The sequence below is a fragment of the Protopterus annectens genome, chromosome 1.part1 (assembly GCF_019279795.1).
Source record: "Protopterus annectens isolate FY-2018-M chromosome 1.part1, PAN1.0, whole genome shotgun sequence".
In the NCBI taxonomy this organism is placed as follows: domain Eukaryota; kingdom Metazoa; phylum Chordata; order Ceratodontiformes; family Protopteridae; genus Protopterus; species Protopterus annectens.
Genome location: NC_056726.1, coordinates 1600072362 through 1600090829, shown reverse-complemented (window position 1 = coordinate 1600090829; position 18468 = coordinate 1600072362). Strand labels below are relative to the sequence as shown.

Genomic DNA, 18468 nt, shown 5'->3' with positions numbered 1-18468 from the left:
GCACACCCCAAGATAGGCAAATGGGATTGAACAAGTTCTTGTTCAGGGTCCAATTGTGAAAGTTCACTTTTGATCTGATCTTTGGCAGGTAGTAGGCAAGATGATGCGTGTCTAAGGCTTAGGCAGTGTCCCACAAGGACATCATCATGTGATACAGAAGACAGGAGTGTGTACCCCCACACTTGTTTATGTACCATATCACTGTGGTGTTGTCTGTCTTTATTTGTAAAGTTCCTGGTTTCCATAGGTTTCTGCAGGATAGACTGCTCTTGAGAACAGCCATTGTTCCTTTAAATTTATGTGCTTTTTTAAAAAAAAGATTTGCTTCCATTTTTATTGAGCTTGGAAGTCACTGGGATGTTCCCCCAAGCTAGGTCTCAGGTATCTGTGGTTAAGGTTTGATATGGGTGAGAAGTCCAGAATGGTACCCCTAAGTTTTCGCTGCAAGCAGAGATTCACCACTGGAGCGCCCTTTTTCTACTGGGAAGTGGTGGAATTTTTTGGTTCAGAGACTGACTGTGTTGGTTCCAAACATTTTAAGATACTGCTGGATCTTTCTTGTGTGAAGTCTGGCTAGGGGAATTATTAGGATACATGAGGCCATGTAACCCAGAAGTCTGAGAACCTCCTATACTACAATTCCTGAGAGGGAAAGAAAATATTGGAAACAGTTTGCCAGGAAAGTGACCTTTTCCTCTAGTAGAAAGCCCTTTGAAGGTCTGTGTACAGCAAGGCCTCTAGAAAGAGGAGCTTTCAGGATGAAGAGAGGTTGGATTTCTTCGAGTTTAAGGTGTAACCTAAGATGGAGAAAATAGTCATTGTTAGGCGTACAGCAGAAATAAGCTCCTCCACACAATCTCCTTGAATCAGGTAGTCATCTAGTAAGGGCAGATCTGAATGTCCTTGGCCCTGCTGTATGCTGTTTCTGGCCAAAGGGCAGAGTTCAGAATTGATAATGATTTCCACCTGCTTTGAAACAGATTCTTCCTGTGGGACTTTGCAATGGGAATACGAAGGTAAACATCTTTAGATCTATGGTGACTATGTATGCACATACTGTAACAGATAGAACAGGATACAACGCCTGCTTATGTCCACATGGGTAGGGCAACCGGAATAAAGTATAAGGCACCATTCTAGACTACTGTCTGGTAAAAGGCTTTATGATGACTAACACATTGTTCTGTAAGAGAGACTATCAGAAGATCACATACAAGAGTGGCCAACATGCAACTCAGACAGACCCTTTCCTAGTAAGGAAAGGGCAGAGGGGTAGAAGCAGTCTTTGCAAAGTCAACATCAGTGAAACAGCCAATCCACAGCATAAACACTGGTCACCACAATCGGGTGCAAGCAGTGGTCACTAAAGGCTCTGAAGTCAGAGACAATTCAGAAGACCTGGAAGTTGTCTGGACAGAAAGCACAACAGTTCAAAGAATTAGTCAGGGCTGTAACATCTCAAGAAGAGGAGGAAATAGGTGGAGTTGAAGAATGGCAGCACCTCAAAACAGCATGTGTGAAGACTTCAGAACAGATATGCATCCAAGCCAGATATGGAAATAAGGTACACAAGCAAAGCTGGTTGTGGAATGCAAAAGTCCAGGAATTTATCAAAAGAAAATAGTAATACGGGAAAAAAATGGGAGACAGAAAATACAGATCAGGCTTGGAAGGAATATTGGTTGGCTGACGAAGAGGCTGAGAGAGGAGGTGCAATAGCAAAGAACAAGGCATCAGAGGCGCTCTACCAGCTTCTAGAAAATGACTTGTACGTTGCACAAAGAAACTATCAGTTTGCAAGGCAAAGACTGAAACATTAAGATAGTCAGACACCCTTCGTAAGGGAAGCCAGCAACAACTGTCTCACCAGTCCACAGGACATCAAAGGCAGATGGAAATAGTACATCCAGCAGCTTCTGAATGAAGAAAACCCCACAGAAGCTGTACTGCCCCATAAGCGACAGAAGAGGAGGAGAGTCGACCAAAGAAGTAATAAGAAAAGCACTAAGGAAGATGAATTCAGAAAGCAGATAGGATAAAGTTGTGGGGTGAGATCTGGGAGAAATGGCTCCTGAGGGTATAACAGGAGGGACACTTGTAAAGGAACTTGCAATCAAGAGGCACCTTGTAAAACCTATTAGTTTTTTTAGGAGCAAGGGGCTGAGAGGGGCCTCAACGGATCCTGGAAACTATCTCCCCATAAGCCTGACTAGCTTGGTCTGCAAAGCTATGGAAAGGATCATCATGGACCTCATAAATAAAGATATTGGGGACCTACAAACACTGGATCCTACCCAGTTCGGCTTTAAGGGCAGATCCTGCCTCTTAAACCTGGTTGATTTCTTTGAAACAGTCACCAAGGCCATTGACGAGGGGAAGGTGGTCCACACAGCCTACCTGGACCTCGCAAAAGCCTTCGATACAATACCCCACTCGGGCATTATAGATAAGCTCACTAGCTTAAATTTAAACCCCTATGTCACTAGATGGATTGCAAACTGGCTCAAGGACAGAACCCACATGGTTAGAATTGCTGGAGCCATGTCAGACACCAAACCAGTTGCAAGTGGTGTCCCACAAGGCTCAGTCCTGGGACCTCTCTTGTTCGGTATATATTTCTCGGAGGTACAGGCCAACACGGAAGGACTGTGGCTGACCAAGTTCGCAGATGACTGCAAAATGGGCACCATAATCGACTCTCCAGCCGACACAAGCATCCTCCAAAAGGGCCTCATAGAAACAGACAACTGGTGCCATGGCCTCAAGCTAAATGCCAAAAAGTGTATAGTCATCCCCTTTGGCAAAAACAAAGTGCCCACAAATTACCACATAGGTGGTAATCCATTAAGTACAGAAGAAGTAATTAGGGACCTGGGGACCCAAGTTGATAGCAATCTCTCATTTGGCAACCACGTGGCCAAAGTGGTTAGAAAAACATTTTATATAGCCCACCTAATCATGAAGGGATTCACATCTAGATCAGGGGAGGTCATCGTGCCTCTTTACTCATCCCTCATCAGGCCCATAACTGAGTACAATGTCCCTATTGGGATGTACCTTACCAGACACCTGCAGCAACTGGAAAGACCCCAAAAGTACCTCACCAAGAGGATCAAAGGGCTCAAACAGATGCCATATGCTGCCCGGTTAAAGAAACTCCAGCTCTACTCAGTGGCATACCACCTGTTCAGAGGCGATCTGTGCCTGACGTATAAAGCCATGTCCAACCCGGAATTAATGGACATGCTGCACCTCAGAAAATCCAAATCCCATCGAGCAACGCGCTCGAGAGACTTGAACCTCAGCACTGAAATAAACAGGACATGCTGGAGGGACAGATTCATAACCCAGAGGCTCCCTTCACTCTGGAATAAAATCCCAGTCCAGGTTAGGCAGAGTCCCTCATTGACTCACTTCAAGAGGAATCTTGATGAGTGGATGGGAGATCGTAGGTTTACCCCGGGTATCACTTCTGTGTCACTGTTAGACAGAGGCACAGTATACTAACCTCGAAAAAGGGCATAGCAAAATAAATTTAAAATGGGTGGCGAAAGCCAAACACATTCTGGCTAGGCTTATAAATGCCCTAGGGCAGATAGCCTAGTATGAACCTATGAGAATCAGGTGCCTGGGAAGCTGAAGAAAGTGTCCAACAAGGCAGCAAAAACAGAAGCTATGGCAGAGGACCTGGCAGACTACATTTGAAGAAGTTCATTAACACCTCTGCTAGACATCTGAGACCCGAGTGCAGTCCCACTTAAATAAGTTCATCATGCTGGAAACTGCATCTCCAAAGGAAATCTCCTCAAAGGGAGAATCAGGACTAAGAGCCCTCTTCCTCAGAACCATGGTCTAAAGGAGAGGGAATCGGAGAAGAATAGGCCAAGGATTTGTCATCAAAATCAACATCCTCAGAGGAAACCTAGGCCTCTCAAGGAGTAGACAACCAAGGGGAGAAGAAACAGAGACCCTCTGGGGGGCTTCAAAGCCACAAGAACATTAAACAAACCCTGTGTGAAATCCTGCCATTCATGCTGAGGGTCCTTAGGAGCAGAAGAAGTATGCTTAGTTTTCTACTTCTTTTTCAAGGGGACGTCAACCCTACAGATCTTAGGTGGCTCAGACCCCTGCCTACATTTATTTAATAAGCACAGTAGTAGGAATCTTCTCCGACAAGGATTTGTGGAACGCACCTAGACCCTTCGGAAATAATAAGCTGTGGTTCCCCCTGACATTCGAAACAGACACCTGCAAAGCCTCCAAATGTGTGAGTAGCCGGATCCACGCTGGCCTCCAAAAAGGTCACAGCAGAGGAGTCAGAATGAAAAAAACAGGTGATCCTCTGGGCCTTCACCAGCCTTGAGAGAGAGAACAGGGGGAGGTGGTACACATGAAGAATACAACAGAGCTTTCTTGGTATTTTTCTTTGTGGATGGCTGGCCTTCAGACCAGGATGATTCCTGCACTGTACCCAGACTCCATAATTTAAGACGTTAATTCTCAAGATAAATGGCTAAAGAGGAGAGAGGACTATGCAAGGTCTTAGGAACAAATAGGACAAAACATATGGTAATGTACCTAAAGAAAACGTACTGCTTGTGACGGTTCTCATGGGGAATCAGTCTCCCACACTGGCATTTCCCCTTTCTGGATGACATGAAAAGTACAGTTGTGTACACTTACCATAAATGTAGATGTTCGAGTATATTCACTGTTGCAGTCATCACATTTGGGTTATCCTGCCAAGGGTAGCCCTCAGTCGGCCCAAATACCAGAGGCTTAGTATTTCTGCGCCAGTTGCTGTCACTCCAGGACTGATGTCAAGTCGTCAGTGGTATAAAATCAGGCAGCCAACACCATTACATCAGTTTTTCTTGCCCTGTCAGGAGCCCCCAAATAGGGAGCTAGGTTATGGTGGAAGAAGACCTCCAGTAGAAAGCAAATACCAAAAATTCCCTGTAAGGAGAGAGGAAGAGAGAGAGAGAGAGACAAGGGGGATGGAGGGGGGAAACCAGGACTGCAACAGTGAATACACTTGAACATCTACAATTATTGTAAGTGTACACAACTGTACTATGTTCTTCGTGTTGATTCCCAAAGCTGAAGAAACGGGTGGAGGCAGTCAAGTAGACTGGGGGCTGGCTAGGATGCCCTGCAAGACTGCAGTGGCAAAGCCTGCCCTGGATTTGGAGAAGATAGGCAGGTGGTAATGCTTGGTGAAGGTATGAACATATGTCCATGTTGCAACCTCCATGTTGTCCTTGGTGGGGACCCTCTAAGAAAAGCTGCAGAGGTGGAGGTTGCCCTGGTTGGAGATTGTTTGTTTGGATATAGCCTTGCCCTCTGCCACTGCTGCAAAGCTGACAAGCAATTGATCAGTTTTTCTAAAAGATTTAGTCCTGTCCAGACAGAATCGGAGCTGTCTGTGCACATCTAGAGATGCAGAACCCTTTCCCTCTTGTTTTGTGGGTTAGGGAAAAAGGGCAAACCAATGGATTGGTTGAGAGTCACACTGGACACCACTTTAGGCATGAAGGATGGGTTAGTCCTGAGGGAGACCCTGTCAGCATGGAAAATGATGAAGGGCTCTACAGCCATGAGTGCTTGTAGCCCTGATACTCTTCTAGCTGAAGTGATGGCCAGAAGCAAGGCGGTCTTCCAGGAGAGGAATTTTAACTCTGCTGAAGCTGCAGGTTCAAAGGAGCGTACGGTGAGCTTTTCCAACACAATGTTAAGGTCCCAAGCTGGGGTAGGAGTTCCTCTGGGTGGCCTTAAGTTGTTAGCCCCTCTTAGGAATTGTTTGATGAGAGGGTGTGAGAAGAGAGGTGGCTCTGTGCTGTAATGAGCAGAGATGGCAGAGGCATGAATTTTAATAGAAGAGAAGGATAGACCCCTGTGTAGTAGGTCTGCAAGGTAATCCAGGATGAGAGGTAGGGAGGGCTGTGCCGTTCCGGCTCCCTTAGCCTGGATCCAAGTGCAAAACCTTTTCCCCTTGTCAGCATAGGATTTTCTAGTGCTGGAGCATCTGGCCTCACGTACAACATCTAGGACTTGTTTGCTTAGGCTGGCAGCTTGAGGAGAGGGGTCAGGGAATAAGCCAGGCTCCCAGGTTGAGGGTCTGCAATTGGGAATGCATGAATTCTCCACTCCTCTGGGTCAGGAGTGCTGGGATCTGAGGTAAGTGACATGGTGACAGGCTGTGCAGCAATGGGTACCAGTGCTGGCATGGCCAGTCTGGGGCAATCAGGATTGCCCTCATTTTTTCCTCCCTTATTTTTAGCAGTACCTTTGAAATGAGTGGTAGAGGGGGAAATGTGTAGACAGAGAGGTTCACCTACAGGAAGGATAGAGCATCCACTTTCCAGGCCTTGCTGTGAGATTCCCTGGTGCAGAATTTGCTGAGCTGATGATTGGAGTGGGAGGCAAAGAGGTCCACCTTCAGGGTGCACCATTTCTGGGTTACAAGGGTGAAGATTCTGTGGTCTAGCTGCCACTCATGTGGGTTTAGCAGGTTTCTGCTTAAGTTGTCTGCCAGAGAGTTTAGGAAGCCTGGCAGGAATTGTGCTAGCAGGTGTAGTTGCATGGCTGAGGCCGTGTGCCAAAGGGATATGGCGAGCCTGCAGAGAGGATAAGAGTGAGTCCCTCCCTGCTTGTTGATATACCACATTACTGTGGTCTTATCTGTTTTGATCAGTAGAGGCCCCGGGAAGAGTAGGGTTCTGAAAGCTGTCAGGGCGTGCTGAACAGCTAGCATCTCTTTTTGGCTGATGTGCAGATGTATTTGACTTGGGTTCCAATGGCCCTGAATGCACCTGCCGTCCAGGTGTGCACACCAGGCGTAGTCTGATGCGTCTGTGGTGAGGGTCTGGGCGGCGTAGGGTTGTGAAAAAGGAAGTCCCTTGTTGTGGGTGTATGCTGCTGCCCACCAAAGAAAATCTTTCCTTAGACAAGGTATCATTAGTATGAGAGTTTCCAGGTCTTGACAGTGTTGACACCAAAGGCTTTTTAGGTACCACTGTAGTTTCTTCATATGCAGTCTGGCATACGGAATGAGTAGAATGCAGAGCTTGCAGGATTTTCCTTGCAGATAACTGGGTTCTGGTGGCTAGTTGAGAAAAGTAGCCTGTCCGGTAGGCTTGTTTTTCTGGTGTAATGAATGCCATCTGAGATGCTGTGTCCAGGCTTGCTCCCAGGAATACAATTTTTTGTGTGGGGACTAGTTTTGATTTCTTTTCATTGATAGTATACCCCAAGGAGGTCAGTAGGTACTTTACAAAAGCCAGGTGCTGTAGCAGCTTTTCCTGACTGTCTGCCTGAATCAGGCAGTCATCTAAGTATGGGTAAATTTGAATATTTCTTTGTCTGCAAAAAGCAATGCCAGGAGCCAGACATTTTGTGAAAACTCTGGGAGCAGTGGATAAGCCAAAAGAAAGTGCAGAAAACTGAAAATGCATAGGTCCTGTCCTGAAATGTAGGTATTCCCTGCATGACTCCCTGATTGGGATGTGTAGGTAGGCCTCTTTTAGGGCTAGGGTGGATAATTAAGCATCCTTGGAAAGCATTGGTAAAAGCTGCTGCAGGGTGAGCATTTTGAATTTTGGTATCACCAGAAAGGTGTTTAGAATAGATAGGTCTAGGATGGGGCGGCATGTGCCCTCTTTTCTGGTACCAGGAAGAGTCTGGAGTAGAAACTTTGGCCTATCTGTTCTGCAGGAACATGCTGTATTGCCCTCATGGAGAGCAGAGAAAGGACTTGCTTTTTGGCCTCTGCCCACTGGTTTGGAGGAAGATCTGGGAACCCTTCTGGGGTTGGCGGAGTGTGGAAATAAAATTTGTATCTCTGGGGCACTATGTTGAGGACCCATTGGTCGTTGGTAATGTGGCCCAGTTGCTTGCATGAAAGGAGAGTTTTCCTCCTAGGGGCACAAGCAAGTGGGCAGAGGAAGGGGGTGGAAGTGTAAAGTCATTGTGAGTTCTTACCATAAGGAGGTGGCTTTTCCCTCCCTGTTTTTGAAGAGGAGGAAAGTACAGTTGTGTACACTTACCATAAATGTAGATGTTCGAGTGTATTCACTGTTGCAGTCATTACATTTGGGTTATTTGTTTGCAGGTTGCCCTCAGTCGGCCTGATTATGAAAGCCTTGGGTCCTGCGTTGGTTGCTGTCTCTTCTTCCACAACCTCAGGTAGTCAGGGGTATAAAGCATGCAGCCAACGCCATTACATCAGTTTTTCTTGCCCCAGATGTCAGGTGCCCCCATAATGGGAAGCAATTGTATACAGGGTTACAACCTTCAACAAAAAGCAAATACACCAGAAAGCTTAAATACAGTAAACAAGAATAGAGGTATAGCCAACAGAAGTCAGGGGGCTGGAGGGAGGATAACCAGGATTGCAACAGTGAATACACTCGAACATCTACATTTATGGTAAGTGTACACAACTGTACTATGTTCTTCATGTTTCACTGTTGCAGTCATTACATTTGGGTAGATTCCCAAGTTAAGGAAGGGAGGAGGCAATTAGAAAGCATTAGGACCAGCTATTAGGCCCTGCAAGACTGCAGTGGCAAAACCAGCTCTGGATTTAGAAAAAATAGGCAAGTGGTAATGCTTGGTGAAGGTATGAACAGAACTCCAGGAAGCAGCTTCTAGGATGTCCCTGGTAGGAACACCTCTGAGGAAAGCTGTTGAAGTAGATACAGCCCTGGTGGAATGTGATCTTATCCCTTGTGGGGTAGGTTTTCCACGGTGCTTATAGCAGAAATGAATGCAATGGCCTATCCACTTAGAAAGGGTTTGCTTTGAAATGGCCTTCCCCTCTGCCCCTGCAGCAAAGGCAACTAGCAGCTGTTCAGTTTTCCTGAGAGGCTTAGTCCTGTCCAAATAAAATCTAAGTTGTCTGTGCACGTCCAAAGAGTGCAGTATCCGTTCTCCTTTGTTCTGTGGATTAGAAAAGAAGGTTGGCAAATGAATGGACTGGTTAGGGGCCACACTGGATACCACCTTGGGCATAAAGGAAGGATTGGTCCTGAGGGACACCCTGTCTACATGGAAGATGATGGAAGGGCTCCACTGCCATGAGGGCCTGTAATTCAGACACTCTTCTTGCTGAAGTGATGGCTAGAAGGAAGGCTGTTTTCCAAGAAAGGAATTTCAACTCTGCAATTGCAGTTGGCTCAAAAGGAGGTAGAGTGAGCTTTTCCAATACAAAGTTAAGGTCCCAGGCTGGACTAGGGACTCTCCTGGGTGGTCTTAAATTTTTGTCCCCTCTAAGGAACTGCTTCAGCAGGGGGAGAGAGAATAGGGGTGGGTTAGTATTATAATGTGCTGAAATGGCTGAGGCATGAATTTTAATAGAAAAGAAGGAAAGGCCCTTGTGAAGCATCTCAGTTAAGTACTGAAAAATATGCGGAAAGCTGGGCATTGTTGTGCCCATCCCCAGAGTTTGTCTCCAGGAACAGTACCTTTTCCACTTTTCAGCATAGGATTTTCTAGTACTAGGCCTCCTTGTCTCCAGAATGAGGGATGGTATTGGAGGGCTCAGGTAATTAGCCAGGCTGCAAGGTTCAGGGTTTGAAGCTGGGGGGTGCAGAATCTGGCCTTCCTGCTGGGACAGCAGGGAAGATGTCTGATGCAGGTGCCATGGTTCCAGCAGTGACATACTGTGCAAGAGAGTGTACCAGTGTTGCATGGCCAGTCTGGTGCAATGAGTATTGTCCTTGGTTTGTCCTATTTGATCTTTAGTAGAACTTTCTAGAGGAGAGGCAGAGGGGGAAAGGCATAAACTGAGAGGCTTTCCCAGGTGAAGGACAGGGCATCCACTTTCCAAGCTTGTCTGTGGGAGTCCTTGTGCAAAATATGTCCAATTGGTAGTTCTGAGGGGAGGCAAATAGGTCTATCTATGGGCTCCCCCATTTGTTTCTCAAAATGTTGAATATCTTTGGTTCCAGTTATCATTCATGTGGGTCCATGAGATTTCTGCTTAGGTCTGCCAGTGAATTTAGCTTGCCTGGCAGGAATTAAGCTTGTAGGTGCACTTGGTAGCTCAAGGCTGTGTTTCACAGAGCCATGGCTAGTCTGCAGAGAGGGTATGGGTGGGTTTCCCCTTGCTTGTTTATGTACCACATAACAGTGGTGTTGTCTGTCTTTACCAATAATTGTCCTGGAAGAATGTGTTATTTGAAGTCTGTCAGAGAATTCTGTACAGCTAACATTTCTTTTTGATTGATATTGATATGCAGGTGCATTTGACTCTGGTTCCATTTGCCCTGAATGCAATGCCCTGCCAAGTGAGCCCCCGATGCATAGTCTGTGTCCGTTATCGAGTTTGCGCGGCAGGGGGTAGAGTGAATGGCAGTCCCTTGTTGTGGTAGCAGGCCTATGCCCACCAAAGGAACTCTGTCTTTATACAAGAAATGATAGGAATCCTAGATTTCAGGTCTTGAGAATGTTGACACCATAGGCTTTTTAGATACCATTGTAGTTTCCTCATATGCAGTCTTGCATATGGAATTAGTAGGATGCAAGAGGCCATGAACACCAGGGCTTGCAGTATTTTCCTTGCAGATAGCTGGGTCTCTGTGACCAGTAGTTTGAAGTAGGCTGTGAAATAAACTTGTTTCTCTGGCGTGAGGTAGGCAGGCCATCTGGGTAGTTGTGTTCAAGCTTGCTCCCAGGAATACAATTTGTTGACAGGATACTAGATGAGATGTCTTTTTGTTTATGGTGTACCCCAGAGAAATTAGCAGTTTCTTTACAAATGCTAGATGATTTAATAGTATGTCCTGGCTTTCTGCCTGAATTAAGACAATTGTCCAGGTATGGGTATATTTGAATAGTTCGTTGCCTGCAGAATGCAATGACTGGAGCTAGGCACTTTGTGAATACCCTGGGCGCAGTAGATAAGCCGAAGGGCAAGCAGAGAACTGATAGTGCATGTAGCCTGCTCTAAAGCGTAGGTATTTTCTGCAAGATTCCCTTATTGGGATGTGCAGGTAAGCTTCCTTCAAGTCCAGGTAAGCTTCCTTTAAGTCCAATGTTGCCAACCAAGCATTTTTGCCTAGCATGGGAAGCAGCTGATGAGTTAGCATTTTGAATTTTGGGATTACCAAAAAGGTGTTTAGGACAGACAGGTTCAGGATAGGACGACAAGAACCCTCTTTCCTGGGTACCAGAAAAAGTCTTGAGTAGAAACCTTGTCTCCATTCTTCCTCTGGGACAGGTTGAATAGACAGGTCCAGGATAGGATGCCAGAAGTCGCCTTTTCTGGGTACCAGGAAAAGTCTGGAGTAAAAGCCTTGTCCCCATTCCTCTGCTGGGACAGGTTGAATAGCCCTGATACTTAGAAGAGAGAGAGAACCTGCTGTTGAGCCTCTGCCCACTGACTTGGGGGGTAGGGTAGGTCTGGCCAACCGTTTGGGGTTGGTAAGGTGTGGAAGTGGAATCTGTATCCTTGGGGAACTATATTTAAAACCCATTTGCCTTGGGTAATGAGTTCCCAGTTTTTTGTATGCAGGGCGATCTTTCCCCCTAAAGGAGCAGTCAGTTGAGCAGGGCTTGGAAGGTTTAAGGTTAAGTCCTCATGACAGATGACCATAGGGAGGTGTCTTACTACATCTAGCTTTGGAAGTGGGAGCCCCCCCACTGCTTAGGCCTGTGAGTACCTTGAGACTGTAGCCTAGGTGGTCTGCTGTTCCTTGGTTTGGACTGAGAAGGCCTGGAAGAGACAGGAAAAGACCAATTCTTAGAAGGCCAATGCCTACTAAATCTGGGAGGCTGTACTTGCAGCGAATAGAGTCCTCTGCATCAGAATCCTCATAGGTAGATATGGGCAAATTCTGGTCATCAGAATAAACAGAAATTTCAGACTCATGATCAGAAGAATCAGAAGGAAAATCAGTTCTAGATCTCTTAGAGGGAGAAGGCTGACTTTCCCTAATTAGAGTAATAAGGTCTTCAACCATTCTTATTTGTTTTTTAGGCATATGGGCCTGACCATGCGGTTTGGACGTCTGTTTTCTAGGTGTGGATAGAGTTTTAAGCCTTGAAGAAGAAGATGGCGTTGGTTTGATATGCAAGTCAGTAGGCCTGAATACACCCTCAGAAACCGGTGCCTGCACAGCGCCGCCGGACCCATCCAAGGTAGAGACATCCGCAGGTTCCATAGTCGAAGAAGCATCTCACGGCACACCAGACACCGAATGGGTCTCAGTAGAGGCCTGCGAATTTGAAGTAGCAGGTATCAGGGGCTGTAAAAGCGCCTCACTGAGTATCGATGAACTGGCGACTAGCTTAACGGAAGCGTCGTCAACAGCTTTGGACCTATGCGGTCTGTCTCTGTCTTTACTTTTTTTTGGAATGTCGGTAGTCAGGTGGCTTACCGAAGCCATTTCTGGATAATTAAACAGAGTACAGAAATAGTTTGATGCGAAACTGAACAGACAACGAATAGTTCGAGGATTGAATAAGGCACAAAACTGACAGCAAAGGACATCATGGTCTGGGCCTAAGCAAGGAATGCAGTACGAATGAAAATCTTTATGAGGTATTTGCTTTTCACAAGTAATACAATTGTTAACTTTTACTGACATCAGTTTAGAGCAATTAAAAGGATCCCCAAGGGGTACTTAGCTTTTTTGAAGACTTCAGTTCTGAAACTCGAAAACAAAAATTTCAGGAGTCGGCCGACCGGCACTTGCGAACTGCTTCTGCTACGGGCACCGCACAGCAAAGAAAGACTTATGTAATGGCATCGACTGCATGCTTTATAGCCCTGACGTCATGGAAGAAGAGACAGCAACCGACTCAGGACCCAAGACTTTGATAATCAGGCCGGCTGAGGGCAACCTGCAAGCAGACAACCCAAATCTAATGACTTCAACAGTGAAACACGAAGAACATCTCCATTGCTTAGATCTCTGCATTCCCTGGGGCTGTTGTCGGGGGGGGGGGGTCTGCTTCCCCTGGGTCTGGGCTGAGCTGGCCTGGAGGGGGCAGAAAAGGACCAGTGCTTGGAGAGGGAATGCCTACTTAACCTCGGTGGCTGGACCTGTAAGAAGTCTTTAACTGTCTGAATAGATTTAGCTTTTTCTTCCATCTTTTTTAAGACCTCTTCTCCTTTGGTTCCAAATAAGTTGTTTTTGTTCAGGGGTGCATCCAATAATTTGGATTTGACATGGTCTGGCAAGGTCTATTCCCTAAGCCAAGCATGCCTTCTAAGGACAGAACCAGTGACTGCTGCCTGCAAGATGCTTCTAGGGCATCAAAACGACATTGTAAGGTGTGCTTAGTTACTTGACTTACAGAATGCATTAACTCTTGTAATTCTTTGTTTTCTGCACAAGCAGGAAAAGAAGATATTTTTTGTTTGAGGAGTTCCATGGTATGTTGCCGATATTTCAGCATGTGGAACTGGCAATTTAATGCTCTAATAGCAAGCATAGAAGAGGTGTATACTTTTTTTTACCCCATCTGTCTAATGCTCAGGAATCCCTACCTGAGTTGGTGGGATTCTTAGATGAAGTTGCTTTGATTCCTTTAGGTCCTTGAGTAATGACCTCGGGGTCAGCAGTAGGATTTTTGAAAAGAAATTTGTGGGAGTCAGGGACTCTAATACCTGTCAGGTTTCCTGGAAGCAGGAGGAAGAATGTCAGGAGTCAAACTGGATTCCATAAAAACATCATCCACAACATCCCAGGAGGAATAGCCAAAGGTCTGTGCTGTGGCAGATCTAAGAATTCCCTGAGTCTCTTTTTTGACTGAGGGCAGTCCTGACATTCCCATTGGAAATGCTCCCTTAAAGTATGTAGGGCTTCCCCAAATGAAAAATCCTCAGGTGAAGAGGCAGAAGGAATGGATTCCTCTGCATCAGAATCCTCATAAGCAGAGAGGGGTTGCATCTCTTCATATTCAGATGCATCAGAGTCATCAGACTCCTGTTCAGATAAAACTACTGGGGACAAGTCACTCTTTTCTTTGGAAGGGGTAGCCTGGCTTCCCCTAATATGCATAGTAAGGTCTTCTGCCATTTTATGCATTTGAGACTGAGACAAGGAAGCAGGTGCCTGAGCTTGGGTTGTCGTTTTTTTGGGTGTGGTTCATACTCTGGGCTTTAGAAACTCGGTAGTTTTAGAAAGAAGTGAAGATGCGAAAGAAGGCGGTGGTCTGTGTCGAGTATCGGTAGTGCAAAGTACTTCCTCAGAAGCCAGTGCCTGATCAGCGGCTTGGGGCCCATCCAAGGTAGAGACGTCCGCAGGATCCTTAGTCGAAGAAGAGTCTTGTGGCATACCGGACTCCGAAAAAATCTTAGTAGCTGCCTGCGAATCCACAGAAGCGGGCTTCAGGGGCTGCAAAAGAGCCTCACTTAGGACCGGAGGACTAACGACTACCTTAACGGAAGCATCGTCGGCAGTTTTGGACCTGTGCAGTCTGTCTCTGTCTTTATCCTTACATTTTTTTGGAAAATCTGTAGTCGGATGGCTTACCAAAGCCATATCGGAATTCGAGGACTGAGAGCAAAAATATCTAGTTACAATAAGGGCCCGACGACTACAGTTCTGGCGTTGAGCAAAGCACAAAAGCGACAGTGGGGGACATCGTGGTCTGGGTCTAAACAGGTAACGCAGTAAGAATGGAATTGTTAACTTTTTCTGACATCGGTTAGAGCAAGAAAAAAGGATCCCCAACGGGGTACTTAGCTAATTTTTGCTTAAGTTCCATAATATGTTGTTGGTACTTCAGCATGTAAAACTGGCAATTCAAAGCTCTAATGGTGAGAGTTGCAGAGATGTATACTTTCTTCTGTCTAAAGCTCTGGAATCCCTGTCCGAAGGGGTGGGATTCTTAGCTGTAGTTGCTTTGATACATTTAGGCCCCTGGGAGATGACCTCTGGGTCAGCAGTAGGATTTTTGAAAAGGAATTTGTGAGAAACAGGGACTATGTAGTACCCATCTGGTTCCCTAGAAGCAGGCGGTAAAGTATCAGGAGTTAAGACTGGATTCCACAGACATTATCCACAACCATCCAGGACTGGGGGTATCGCTAAAGGCCTATGTTGTGGTAAATCTAGAAATTCTTTGAGTCTCTCTTTGGACTAAGGATAGTCTTGGCATTTCCAGTGGAAATACTCTCTTAAAGTATGTAAGTTTCACCAAAAGAAAAACCCTATGGAGGAGAAGCAGAGGGAATGGATTCCTCTGCATCTGAATCCTCATAAGCAGATAAAGGCATGTGTTCATAATCAGATATCTCAGAGTCGTCAGACTCGTGGTCTGTTAAAGCTGCTGGGGACAGGTTTCTTTTCCTCTTAGCAGGGGAAGGCTGGCTTCCCCTAATCAGCATAATAAGGCCTTCTGCCATTTTAAGCATTTGATGTTGCGGCAAGGAAGCAGTGCTTGGGTCTGTTTTTTTAGGTGTAGCTTGTACACTTGGCCTTAGAAACTTGGTAGTTTTAGACAGAATTGAACATGTGAAAGAAGTCGTAAGTTTGTGTCGAATATCGGTAGTGCGGAGAACTTCCCCAGAAGCCGGTGCCTGCTCAGCGGCTCCGGACCCATCCAAGGTAGAGACATCCGCAGGTTCTGCAGTCGAAGAAGTGTCTCGCAGCATACCGGACTCCGAATGGGTCTTGGTAGAGGCCTGCGAATCCACTGAAGCGGGCATCAGGGGCTGCGAAAGTGCCTCACTGAGTACCGGTGAACTGGTGACTAGCTTAATGGAAGGGTTGTCGGCAGTTTTGGACCTGTGTGGTCTGTCCCTGTCTTTATCCTTACATTTTTTCAGAAGATCAGTAGTCGGATGGCTTACCGAAGCCATTTCGGAATACAGAGATCGAGAAAGAAAAGTATTTAGTGACAATAAGGGCCCGACAATGAATAGTTCGGGCGTTGAACAAGGCACAAAACCAACAGCGAGGTAAGTCGGGGTCTGGGCCTAAAGAGGTGATGCAGTAAGAATGGAATTCTCGGTGTGGTATTTGCTTTCCGCAGGCAAGACAATTGTTAACTTTTTCTGACATCGGTTAGAGCAAGAAAAAAGGATCCCCAACAGAGTACTTAGCTTTAGAAGACTTCAGGATGATTCAGTTTGGAAACGAAAACTCAGGTAGCGGCCAACCGGCACTCGTGCGAACTGCTCCTCGGCAAGAAAGACTGATGTAATGACGTCGGATGCCTGTTTTTATACCCCTGATGACCTGACATCAGTCCTGGAGCGACAGCAACCGACGCAGAAATACTAAGTCTCTGGTATTCGGGCCGACTGAGGGTTACCTGCAGGCAGATAACCCAAGTGTGATGACTGAAACAGTGCTGTTAAACAATCAGTAAATTCCAGGTTCACAATAATTCCTGCACTTATCCTAAACTCCTGCTGGCAATCATTCCTTGACATGGAGTGAGAAGACATTCTCATACTTTATCAAACAACAATTATACTACCAATGCTTTGAAGGAAGACTCCTAGTCTTGCTCTACCTGAGCACACCAGTTGGGGTATTATACCAGATGTTGCCAATGGCTACAACACAGGAACTCATCCTCATAATTGGTTGTCCAAGGGTTATCTTCCTTTTCTCTTCTTCAGTTACTATAGCAGAGGGACACTACGCAATGCTAAAAATGACAAATGTCATACAAACAGACTTAAGAGACCTGATAATGCTTTCTCCCTTCACTTAGACACTGGCCGTCTGCAAAAAACATGTTAATGTAGGAGACCTCCTACCAGTCTATGCAAATCACTACTTCAAAGTCCAACATATTGCTTGAGATGATGAAGGATCCAGTTTCTTGTGCCTTCTGCTTTTGGTGGCTGGACTGAAATGGTGGTGCTTACAGCATTTACTCACACTGTATGCTTTCCTAAAGAAATAAAGAAATTAGTAGCTCAGGTCCTGACAGAGATCCAGTGACTGCAGGAACAATATAAAGGTCTACATTTTTAGCTGTCAAATATGACATGCAAATTAGGCCTTGAATTGTGAAATCTGTGTGCAGCATAAAAGAACTGGGGGAAAGGGACGATGTGTGACCTTCAACATGACTGCAAGACATAATGACATGCAAGAGGCTTCCAACCCCACCCTCACCCACAAGGGAGGAGACTTCAGAATTCAAGAACCATGTTAAGCTGTGAAAATTAGAAAAGAAAATGTTGACTATTACCCCTATGAAAAATGACCTAACCTAAATCAAGGATGACAAACTTATTTTTAAGATTACATCATGTAACACAAACATTCAGAAACCAACAGACATGTTCATTTAAAGCAGTACAGGACACAGGAGCACTCATACACTGAAGCCTTCTGAGTCTAAGTTCCAATGGATTAAGTTTAGAAAAGAATGCTCATCACCTCAAGCTACCCAAGGCAATTTTACCAAGAATGCCATGTCTTCCAAACAAACATGGGAAGGAGGAACCAATGATAAAATAATGCACTGCAAAAGCTGACAGCCAATGGAATGATGCAAAAGTTTCAGTGTTAATCCTAACTATCAATCTACGTATGAACATGAGTAGGATACATACACTCACAAATGTAAAACGTTTCCCTATGAATACACTTCCCCGAACTTAAGGGACGGCTTACCTCCCAGGAGGAAAAGGCAGAGAGATCCAAGTGGGCTCCAGCATGGGTCAACGCACTGCTTGTTTCTTTCTGCAGACGAGAAAGGAAATCAACAAATCACTTCCACATAAACATTACAACGAAGTCAACTGCTTTAAAGGAAAAATTAATTCAAACATGGCAGCTTAAAAAAAAAAGACAAGAAATAAGTCCTACAAGCAACACTGCTACTGAGATTCATATAGGCATCTTTGGTTTAGTGGAAAAAGTCTTCCCTCTTGAAAATACTTAATAAAAAATAAAGACAGTAAAATTAAATTATCTAAGGCAACTCCCTAATTCACATGCAATTAAAATGCATCTAAGAAATGGGATTTATGCTTTTCTGTTAGGAATTAAAATTTAGTGTTTTAACATAATTTTTAATTTTATTTAGCTGACTTTAAAAGTTCTCATTCGCTACAAATCCACCAGTAACACTTCTAACAATAATCTCTGTAATTTTTCTTTTAACAATGGCTTTATACAGAAAATTATATAAAGGCCTATACCAAGGACCAGTCAGATCAAAGAAAATAAATTTTTCCCACTTCCACTTGTGTGTGTGTGCAGGGTGAGAAAAAGGAAAGATGGCTAGTTAGAAGACCTAGTATGCCACCCATCTTGAGATCAATATGTGGCCACTGGCAAAGTAAAACAACCCACGTCCAAAAACAAAGTAAAAAATGAAAGCAAATGCCACCATATCACTGAATCGCTACATTAAGTGTCTAGAAAGCACTCACCACACTCAGAACAAAATGCAATAAGATGCTACGAAATACTCGCACACATTAATGGAACAGGCCACAGAGTGCACAGATCAATGAAATAAAGAATGTATGTTTAGACATTTTAC

General features: G+C 45.2%; 1 protein-coding gene across 1 annotated transcript in view; it reads right to left on the bottom strand.

Moving 5' to 3' along the window:
- The window catches only part of SF3A3 (splicing factor 3a subunit 3), a 731641-nt gene that overhangs the window by 392728 nt on the left and 320445 nt on the right, over nucleotides 1-18468 (bottom strand). Inside the window, exon 9 of the mRNA XM_044083506.1 lies at nucleotides 17592-17660. Within this exon, the coding sequence (XP_043939441.1) occupies nucleotides 17592-17660 (69 nt within the window). The remainder of the gene's footprint in view (nucleotides 1-17591; nucleotides 17661-18468) is intronic.